General features: G+C 47.6%; 1 protein-coding gene across 2 annotated transcripts in view; it reads right to left on the bottom strand.

Annotated features, from left to right (window-relative positions):
* Nucleotides 1–451: 451 nt before the first annotated feature.
* Nucleotides 452–11,446, bottom strand: part of PIG-K (Phosphatidylinositol glycan anchor biosynthesis class K) — a 47,954-nt gene continuing 36,959 nt past the window's right edge. For both annotated transcript variants that reach the window (XM_065430711.1, XM_065430710.1), the window contains exon 9: nt 452–701. Coding sequence is in view for 1 of the 2 variants with exons in the window: in XM_065430710.1 (XP_065286782.1) it covers nt 623–701 (79 nt within the window). In the remaining variant the exon portion in view is untranslated. The remainder of the gene's footprint in view (nt 702–11,446) is intronic.

Genomic DNA, 11,446 nt, shown 5'->3' with positions numbered 1-11,446 from the left:
TTATTAAACATTGCTATTTATTACAGTCACAGTTTGGATAGTAAACACTACCAATCTTTTGCAGCAGTACTAGGAACGCTACCAAACTGGAGTTTGCCATCTACAGTGCATGGAACATTGGTGTAATTATTATGTGGTGGTGCATTGCATCAAATTCCTTTTCTATGCAGACCACGCCTTATGATTACTGCACTGACTGCCAAACAAGCCATGAGAGGTAGACATGTTACCATTTCCTTTTATTTCCTTCCTCTCACTGCTGCCCCCTCCTTCAGTTCTACCTTTTGATTGAGCCAATATACTACATCTCAATGTAATTGCTTTGTTATGATCAATTCCTGGTTACAGGAGCACAATATTTTCATTTTACTCAAGTGCACAACTCAAGTGCATGCCTTCTAAATAGAACGTATCATGACTCACAACACAGCAAAAAAAGGAATCTTGGCACTCAGACAATTAAATTTCTTTATTAAATATCTTAAGTAATAGGCTGCTACAAGTGCTTATTTACAATTTGTGCGTGACTGTACAACGGAAGAGCAAGGACATTCTATCCTTGGTTGTCGTGCACATGTTAATTAAGTATCAATTCGAGTTGCTCTAAGTGGATGTGGCACTGCTATGAAAGGAATGAAAATTGGCCAATTTTATGCCAGCCTTGCTTTTGCTTGACAGTGGTGTTTTCCTGTGGTTTGCTTCTGAAAAATATAAAAGGTCATGAGTCAAATATCAAATTTCTGAGAAAATAATTAGTTTCTCAGAGTAAGGTCGAACGTCTTTATAACGAAGTGCTTGGACGTCCCAGAATCATTCAGTAGACAGCTCACTTCGTTGTAAAGGTCGCGCACCACACAGCTCAACACAGAACCGGGACAGAATTATTCCTTATTATACAGGTCATTTTGTTGTAGAGACGTTTGTTGAAGAGGCACTTGACTGTAGTCTCAAACTGCATACTGTGTCATTGAAGTCTCAAGTTTTGTCATCCTGTTGCAAAATCGATTTATCTGAGGTTCCAAAATACCTACTAAAGAGTGAAGTTTTTTTCACCAATGCACTACTCACGGCAGTGGATGTCCGGTAGTACAGTCGAGGCATCTTATAAGGTTGTGTTCGACACGAAAATATCTTCATCATATTCTTTATTTGTTACAAGGTGATATTGGTGAGAAATATTTTAGACCAACTTTGTTATAATCCAAATTCATTATATTCAAGCTCAGCTGCATTTAATAGGTTAATTAATTACCTTGTGGTAACTTACGAATTGAATTCTGGCACTGCTCAAGGCACATATCCAATAAGCCGCCAAAATTTGTAAAGCTCCAGTGAGTGACGTGACACTAGCTACGTTCAATGCAGAATTGTTTCTTTATATGTAGATGTACCACCATTCGGCTCAGTATGCTTCAAAGTTCAGCGAGAAGAACATGGCGGTGCTTCTACACCTACACAAATTTGGAAAGATCTAAGGAGAATAGATTGCCACTACTTCACTAGGTCAACAGAAAATGCCACGGTGGACCTTTACCCCAAATCAGCAATTTGGGGATATCCACCAGCAAAATGAGCAGTGAAATAAACTGGTGCGCTGTGTAGTATTGTCACAAAGTGCATGAGTAAGGCTTTTGGAGAGAACGTGTGGAATGAATTTCACCATGTACTTCGGGCCTATAAACTCGAGTAGCACCATCCTCGGGACTAAGAGAGTTACATGTTTTGAGCACCTGGCTAGCTTCAATTCGACAAGCATATGTGCCCAATAGAATTAAAATTTTGTTATTTACAATTTAACATAATTCCTGATGGCTGCTGCCTTCAATATGCTGCCCTAAACTGCTTTTATAAGCTACTGCAATGTCCACGAGAGTTTGTCATTCTTTGCTGAAATGTCCAGTATGCACAGAGTGCAATTATAATTCTTCCACTTGACAAGATATTTATTGCTAGCAAGACCAGGACAAGGTCATGTGGGACCAAGTCTGCAGAAAATTGTGAACCAGCAATCAGCCTAGAGCATTGGCATGGCTAAGGGGGTCGAAACCCCCCTTACCCAAAATTTTCTGACGAACCCTCCTCCCTTCTTCCTCCTTCTCCATGGAACAGAAAGTACAGACAGAACAGGAGATGCACTCCAGAAGAGCAACATGGATGAAAGGAAAAGCCCGAATGTGAAAGCAAGGCGAAGGCTAGTGGTGGTCAAAAGGAGGGAAGGGGTGTCATGGGGGCGATCCCCTCTCCCATGCAGAGAACATTGTGGCCCCACTCATAGTGCGCCTTGTTACGAACGGCCTGCAAGGGTACCGACCTACAAAATTTTACCACCCAGCTGCAGCTGCGGAGGTGGCGAGCTCCCGAGCTCCTGTGCAATCCTTCCTCACAAGCTGTGGTGACTCGTATTGTAGGGGCGACGATGTGCCACATCAACACCCCCTCGGCACTGCTATGACTAAATGGGGTTGGCAGACCTAGTATTGTTAGTAGATTCGCCGTCGCCGTCACGGCTTGTTAGAAGCGGTGGAAATCCTGGGAGAAGTCTTGCGGCTGTCTCACGGGGCTTAGAAGTCATGGACAGACACGGCGGCCATTGTCTACAGGGTTAACACTGAGATGAAGAGGCGCCTGCTCGGGGCAAGACCCGTGTCTGCAAAAATCCTCTCACCTTGGTGTAGTCAGTGAAACCTGTGCGGAAGCGAGTGTGTAAACCCTCCCCCTCGAAGATGGTCGGCTACGATGACTTTGAACGCTCCGAATTGGTAGCAGGTTGAACAGCCGTTTTCCCTCACCTAGGGATCTAGGGAGGACAGAGTGTTTATAAGCAGCCGTGGCATGGCTGCTGAGTGTGCATTCTCTTTCTGTCATGCTAGACTGATGAACTGTAACGTTCTCATGTAGATACTGTAAATAAATCCCATATTCCTCATTCTCGATGAGAACAAATCCTTCCCTTCAACAAGAACAAATTCTTCCCTTCAACAACGTCCTCGGTGTGGATGAGGTGGACGACGGCATGGGCCAGCTACCACCTATTTCATGCCAGACCCCCAAACATTACAACTGGCTGACAGCGGTGAGACGGACTTTGCGACGTGGTGCTGTGTCTGCGGTGAGTGCTTGGTTCTTGCTTTGACTCTCTACACTTCATTTTGTGGTTGTTCTGTTTAGAACAGTAGGGAAGCTGGATTCTTGATTGTTAGCTAGGTTGTGTTTTCCTAGGTAGGTTTAGCGTGCAGGATCAAGGCAGTAAAGCAGCAATCATGGAGTTAAGGACACTGCTGAGAGACAAATTGTTGATTGTTGGTAAGGGACTGGGCCTAGATGTACCCAAGGAAATGCTAAAATCGGAATTATTGCAGCTAATTTCCGAACAGACCAGTGAGGAAGACATTGAAATTGTATTACAACCTTTCAGGAAAAGAGAATAATATTTGAGGTTTTACGTGCCAAAACCACTTTCTGATTATGAGGCACGCCGTAGTGGAGGACTCCGGAAATTTTGACCACCTGGGGTTCTTTAACGTGCACCTAAATCTAAGCACACGGGTGTTTTCGCATTTCGCCCCCATCGAAATGCGGCCGCCGTGGCCGGGATTCGATCCCGCGACCTCGTGCTCAGCAGCCCAACACCATAGCCACTGAGCAACCACGGCGGGTAGGAAAAGAGAAGAACGGGAAAGAGAAGAACGGGACAGAGAGAGAGAGGAACGCGAGAAAGATGGCGAGTTAAGGAAAATGCAACTTGAACTTGAAAGCAAACGTTTGGAATTATCTCAAGGAAGTGAAGGGGCTCTAGGATGATCAAGTGAGGCAGAATTACCACATGGACAGGCTGCTAAAGCCATTTGAGGTCGGGAACGAGATAGGATTGTTCGTAAGAAATTTTGAAAGGACTTGTGAGAAGATGAACTTTGGTCCGAGTACATGGCCACAGCGGTTATTGCCTATGTTGCCGTTTAAGGCTGCAGAAGTAATCGCCAGACTTGATGTGCAGTATGCATATGATTATGCAAAGGTTAAGGCTAGTCTTTTCAAAAAGTACCGCCTTTCAGCCAAAGCTTTTTGGCAGAGGTTTAGAAGCACAGGCAAGAAGGATAGCGAGGGATATTCAGAGTTTGCATATAGCTTAAAGGCCAACCTAGTCGAATGGCTGAAAAGCGCGGAAGCGTACGAGAGCCGAGACACGATTGTCAAATGCATGTGTCTAGAGCAGCTTTACAAAAGCATCCCTCAATCTGTGAAGCTGTGGGTGCCAGACAGAGGAAATGTAAACACTGTGGAAAGGGCGGCTGAATTAGCCGAAGAGTACTCAACGCGTAGAAAGCTGAACGCCGAGGATGGAAATTGGGACAGTCGAAAACGACCGCGGAAACCATTTCCGTTCAAAAAGGGTTCGCAGACTAGATGACCGGAGCCTGTAGACGTGGAGGAAAAGCCCTCCGAAAAGAGTGAGGTGAAATCAAATGGGGAAACCGTACAAAAAGAGCAGAAAAGAAAGTTCAAATCTTTCAGACCAATCCGCTGCTATAAGGGCCACAAACTGGGACATATCGCTGTAAACTGTGGGAAGCCCAGCGTAGTTTTCTCCTACGTGGATGAAAAAGACAAGAATATGGAACTTTTAAGCCCATATCTTCACGACCTGCAAGTTAATGGCAAACCATGCAGGGTGCTGTGAGACAGTGCCGCCACGATGGACATTGTCCATCCGTCTTACGTGACGGTAGATGACTTCACTGGAGAAGTAGCATGGATCAAACAGGTTGTAGAAGGACACAGCGTGTGTCCGCCCATGGCCAAAGTCAAAATTAGTGGACCGTTCGGGGAGCTCGTGATGGAAGCTGCAGTTTCCAAATTCTTGTCGCTGCAGTACCCTTACATTTTTTCGAATCAGTCGGATCAGTTACTGCATGACAAAGGGCTTAAACTGGGAGAGGGCATAGTACAGGCGTTGACGCGAGGCCAAGCTCGTAAAATTGCATCACTTTTGGCTGAAAATGCAAAGGCTGCTCCAGCGGAAGTAGCAAAAGAGGCAACTTCAGTAACCAAATCCGAGCTAGGCTCGAGGGATGGAAATATGGTTGAGGAAACACTGCCAGCTGACGAGCTCAATGAGAGTGGGTCACTAGGGTGTCAAAGTTCATGCCTGCAGGAAGAGCCAGCTGACGCAATCGCAAGCGAGACAGGGTCGTTACTATCACCGGCCTCAAAGAACTTTGATCAGCTCTTATGTATGGACAGAGATTCACTGGCAGCAGAGCAAAGGAAGGATGACAGCTTACCTAAACTACATCACACAGCTAAAGAAGGCATTGCTAGGCGCAACGTGACAATACGAGAGAGGAGGATTGTTGTATCGGCACTACAGAGACCGAAAGAGTAGGATTCTAGATCAGTTAGTGGCACGTACTAAGTACAGGGAGGACCTTTGAGTCTCTGTCATGGAAATGGCTGGTCTGGCCACCTAGGCATAAACAAATCGAAGGAAAGATTGTTTATGGAATACTACTGGCCTGGCTGTTTCAAAGACATAGAAAACTTTGTAAGATCATGCGATGCCTTCCAGCGCTCGGGTAAACCAGGAGAAACATGGAAAGCTCCACTAAAGGTAGGGCCCTTAATAACAACCTTTCAGACGACTTGTGATAGACACGGTAGGGCCTCTACCAAAGACAAATTCGGGTTACAGGTACTTGTTTACCATGCTGTGTACAGCTACAAAGTTTCCAGAAGCAATCCCCCTGAAAGAGCTCAGCTCCACCGAAGTAGTAGACGCACTTTTGACAGTGTTTGCACGAGTTGGGTTTCCAGCCAAAATTCAGGCGGATCAAGGGTCAGTATTCACCAGAGCACCGACTACCACATTCTTACAAAAGTGCAGGGTAAAGTTGATACACAGTTCCGTCTATCACCCTCAGTCAAATAGTGTAGAGAAATGGCATTCAGTGCTTAAGTGAGTTTTGCGGGCGCTCTGTTACGAACACAGGGAGGACTGGGAGAATTGCCTTCCGGCCACTTTGTTTGCTTTACGAACGGTTCCTCATGAGGCTACAAGGTTCTCGCCAGCAGAACTAGTGTATGGGAGGACACTCCGTTCTCCACTGAGAATGTTAAGAGAGATGTGGGAGGAAAGAGGAGAAAGTCCAACAGTGGTAGAATATGTGCTAAATCTGCTACAACGGCTAAGTGCAAGCCAAGAACTAGTCGAAAAGAACATGGGAGTAGCTCAAAAGAACGCCAAATTCTATTACGACAGGAATGCGAGGCTTCGTACGTTTAATGCCGGAGACCAGGTAATGATCCTCAAACATTCAAGAAAGAACAAGCTTGAAGTTCACTGGGACGGGCCTGTTAAAGCGTTGCACAAACTTTCAGATACTAACTATGCAAAGTCACAGGAAGGAGGTGAGGATATACCACTGCAATTCGATGAAGCCGTATGTAGAGCAGAGCAGAGTCGTTAGCTATACTATCAAAGAGCAGGATGACACTAGTACCAACCTTTAATGAGTATAAGGTGACCTCCAACTCTGAAATCAGCCTAGAAGTAGTAAAACATTCGGTAAGCTCGCACGCTCTTAGACCCGAGCAGCTAGATGAGCTAAAAGGGATGTTAGGGGAATATTTTGATGGATTCAGCGATCGGCCAGGTGGAACCGAACTAATAACACATGAAATAGAGCTGACGTCAACCGAACCTGTAAGATCAAAGCCTTACAGCGTCTTCACGACAGAAAGAAATTATGGAGGCAGAGATACAGTGCATGCTGGAGTTGGAAGTTATTGAGCCCGCTGAGAGTGAATACACGTCACCGCTAATACTCGTAGAAACCCCTAACAAGGACCCTCGACTGTGTGTTGACTACAGGAAGTTAAATGCCATCACTAGGGATCAGCTGTACCCGATACCCAACATTGAGGAACGAATTGAAAGAGTTCGCGCTGCTAAATACATTTCAACTATACATCTCGTGCGGTGTTACTGGCAAGTTCCCCTTCCAGAAAGTGTCAGCTGCTATGCCGCATTCATCTCACCTGTAGGCACTTTTCGCCCTCTCGCACTCAGCTTCGGGCTGAAGAACGCGCCGTTTAGCTTCTCTAAATTAATGGATATTGTCCTAAAAGACTTGCAGGAGTTCGCCTTGCCTTATCTTGATGATGTGGCCATTTTTTCGGACAGCTGGGAACAACACGTATCGCACCTCAAACAGGTGTTCTGACGGTTGAGGGAAGCCGGCTTAACGGTGAAAGCGGAAAAGTGTAGGTTTGGTTGTTCTCAGGTTACTTATCTGGGCCATGTTGTCGGTCAGGGCATGAGACGGCCGGCTGAGTTGAAAATAGCTACGATTGGAGAATTTTCTCAGCCGCGCACGAAAACGGACCTTCGTTCATTTTTGGGACTTGTGGGGTACTATCAACGGTACATTCCGAATTACTCGCAACTGGCAAGTCCATTAACAGACGCCCTCTGAAAGGGAGCACGGAGTAACGTACACTGGGATAAGGACAAAGAGAACGCTTTCCAAAGTTTGAAAACGCTATTAGTTTCTCGCCCTGTGCTTCACGCGCCAGACTACACAAAGGAATTCATAGTTCAATGCGACGCAAGCGACAGAGGTATGGGCGTGGTACTTAGGTCGGCGACGATAACGAGGAGCATCCTATCCTCTATGCCAGCCGTAAACTAAATGTAAGGGAGGAAGCCTACAGTGCTTCAGAGAAGGAATGTGCTTGTTTAGTTTGGGCCGCCCAGAAGTTGTCGTGTTAAGCTGTACGGAGCGAAGTTGATCTTCGAGACCGACCACTGTCCTCTGACGTGGCTCAATCAAATGTCGCACAAAAATGGCCGCTTGCTCCAATGGAGCCTCACTCTCCAAAAGTAGAACTTTTCTGTTAGATATAAGAAGGGAAAGTTGCATAGCAATGCGGATGCTTTGAGCAGGCTAATTTGAATTCTGCGTTTGAGGGTCCCGCCAAAATTTTAGGGTTACTAGTGTTAATTTTATTAAGCGAAGAAGATCCCCTCTCATTTAGCAGGATTCCCTCCATGATTGCTGAATTTGTCAGCACGAAATTGCTTCATAAATTGGCATAGCGAAATGCAGCATTTGTTGTTCCTGCACTTATGTTTTCTTTGAAACCTAGCGGGTCTAAAGTGAGATCCAAGATATGTCATCTCGGTGCAGAGCTGTGTTGTGGGGTTCGCTTTGCAGTTGCCTGTCCTTGTTGGATGTTTTGGGGCGGTGTCATTTTACAGCTGGTCGCTGCAAGCCAAGGCGTCCCCCCCCCCCTCTTGCCACCAGCCATTCTCTTCCTGCCCAGTGGTTATCAGCACTGGCCAGTCGAGATTTTCCAGGAAATGGAGTTGTTAGGAATGGCCTACAAGGGTACCGACCTACAAAATTTTCCCAGCCAGCTGCAGCTGCGGAGATGGCGAACTTCCGAGAAGCGACCGTAGAACCCTTCCCCACCTGCTGCGGCAACTCATATTGTAGGGGCGAACCCCTCGGCGCCGCTATGACTAAATGCAGTCGGCAGACCAAGTATTGTTAGTGGATTTGCTGTGGCCATGACGGCTTGTTAGAAGCGGTGGAAATCCCGGGAGAAGATGTATTACGGCCGTCTCGCGGGGCTTAGAAGTCATGGACAGAAACAACGGCCATTGTCTGCAGGGTTAACACTGAGATGAAGAGGCGCCTGCTCGGGGCAAGACCCGTGTCTGCGAAAATCCTCTCCCTTTGGTGTAGTCAGTGAAACCTGTGTGGAAGCGAGTGTGTAAACCCTCCCCCTCGAAGGCGGGTCGACTACGATGACTTTGAACGCTCCGAATTGGTAGCAGGTTGAACGGCCGTTTTCCCTCACCTAGGGATCTAGGGAGGACAGAGTGTTTATAAGCAGCCGTGGCATGGCTGCTGAGTGTGCATTCTCTTTCTGTCATGTTAGACTGATGAACTGTAACGTTCTCATGTAAATACTATAAGTAAACTCATGTTCCTCGTTCTTGATGAAAACAAGTCTCTCCCTTCAACAACGTCGTCAGTGTGGATAAGTTGGACAATGGCATGGGCCAGCTACCATCTATTTCATGCCCGACCCCAAACATTACAGCCTCTACCTCATTTCGGATCGTGTTAACGATAACTGCTGAGGGGGGAATGAGCGGTAAAAATTCCACATAAAGATGGGACAAGCACATGCATAAAACTTGGGGGCACTGTTGCTCCCTACCAGGCCTTCATGTCTGTTGTCAAAGAGCTTCTAATTTTTGGTACTTGACCGATTCGTCGACCACACTGTGCGGAAGAAAAGCATTCCGAAAATATTGCGACTTGTTTATCTAGGAAATGCATACTAAGCACCCCCCCCCCTCCATTTTTTTATTGTTGTTCTTCTTTCCCTTGTCTCTGACTTTCATTATGTTAGTAAACTTGAGAATAGCTTGCTGTAAAGCTCGTTTGTAGTGTTCAGCAACTGAAATGCGATACTCAGACAGCATGACGGCCGGCACTTTTTTGTGCCACCGTTGGACGCTGGGGTCATTGAGCTGATACACTCTTGTGTCACATAAAAACGAGGGTCATTTCGATGCATCATGACGCAATCGGGCCCCCTCAGCGATCACCCAGTGCTCAACGGTGGCACAAGAATCATCGGCCGCTATACTGTCCAAGTATCGCCTTTCAATTGCTGAGCACTGTACATGCTGTTAAGAATGAAAACAGGAGAGGGGAAAAACGGGACAACAAAGAAAGACCTATAGAACGCTGATTTGCACACGGCAAATTATATCATGGACGGGGGTGCTGGGCCAGGGAAGCTAAGAAACTGCCACAACAAACAGGTGGGAGGGCAGGTAGGTGAATGGCCTCGAAATTCATGCAGAAACAGAAATATAGGAATGTTAGGGGCCGCCACCATGGCGTTCCATAGCCTAGTGAATGTTGAGTGCAACAGTGACTACTAGAAAATAATTTTAAGGAGGGGGCGGTGATGGATACGATGAGGGAGTGAGGGAGGACGCACATAAAGGGTGTCAAGAATGAAACTAGCGGATAATTATGGACTGTTACGTTTCGCCTATGACGCGCGCAGTAGCCGGCGCGGATTCAACGGACGCCGGGGCTTCGTTCCAAGCGGCGGACATTTTGGCCCGTTCGGAGCGGCCGCGACGCATCCCCGCCGAGCGCGTCCCGGCATGTTCAGTGCCACGTGTCTTTGTGTGTGCGTGTGTGTGTGTGTGCCCACGCTTGTCAAAGCGCGGCAGCCGGGGAGAGGAGCTCCCCCAGTGTGAAGCGAGGAGGTCTGAACGGCGCCGGCCCGGCTGATGCGTCACTTCCTTGTCTCTACATGTCTTTCAGTCCGTCCGTGCCTCGCTGTCACGTGGTGTCATCTCGTGACCTTCCTTCTTGCCCGCGACGGCAAGAGTATAAGAGCAGCTGCCCCCGGACGCCAGGAGAGAGGCTCCGATTTCTTCTGTTGAGTAACGTGCTCTCCCGTCTCTCTACTTCGGTCGACCTGACCGCCCGCTCTTTGCGATGCTAGAATAAACAAGTTGTTCTGTTAGCAGTCGCCTCATGCTTTGCTGGGACCTTCGGATGCTTCCAGTGTGCCCCAGGCCGCCAGGCCAACGCTACCCTTGGGGCTTGCGACCCAGTTGCAATAACGGGCGTCAGCACTGAGGTTCCAACAGCTGGTGGCCGCGCTGAGATTCCAACAGCCGGTGCCATCGGTGCGGTTCATACAGCTGGTTGCCAGCGGTGAGATCGCGACAACGGAGGCCAGCAGCGAAGATATGCGGTTGACTGTATGTTGAGCAGCACAACGACCATCCGGGAGCAGTGCAACGAGCCCTGTGTGATGACTGGTTGCCTGCAGCGGAACGACTGCGCTGAATTCTTGGCTGCGAGGTTTGGTGAGTGCGGGACTTTCTTCTTCTGAGTTTTGCCAGGCTTTTGTTAGTGTCAGAAACAGAGCTGGTAATTGGGGTTGTCGTTGCTGCCGGGTTAGTTGCGGCAAGACAATAGTAGGCAGTAGAGAAAGCAGCATTCAGAGCAGCCATGGATTTGAAGTCGTTGCGCAAACCGAAATTGTTGGAGCTTGCAAGAGAGTTGGGTCTGGATGTCTCAGACAAACTCAGAAAACCAGAACTGCTAAGGGCTATTCTTGAGTTAGGAGCTGAGGATGACGAGCTGTCGGAATGCCTTGAGACCATTGAGGAGAGGGAGACTGCAAAAAGACAGGAGCGCGAACTTAAAGAGCAAAAAGATGAGCTTGAACGAAAAGAACGAAAAGAGAAAGAAAAAGAAGAGCGCGACCGTCAACACGCTTTGGAAATGAAGCGTCTCGAGGTGGAGATGGAACGCGCTCGTAATGGAAGTCAGGCACACGGTGCAGGAGAACGAGTATTGTTCAAAATGACTGACCTAATGCGGCCGTTTAAGCTTGG

Source organism: Dermacentor albipictus, chromosome 1 (genome assembly GCF_038994185.2).
Source record: "Dermacentor albipictus isolate Rhodes 1998 colony chromosome 1, USDA_Dalb.pri_finalv2, whole genome shotgun sequence".
Lineage (NCBI taxonomy): Eukaryota > Metazoa > Arthropoda > Arachnida > Ixodida > Ixodidae > Dermacentor > Dermacentor albipictus.
Note: the sequence above shows the minus strand (reverse complement) of the source record. Positions and strands in the feature narration are given on the sequence as shown.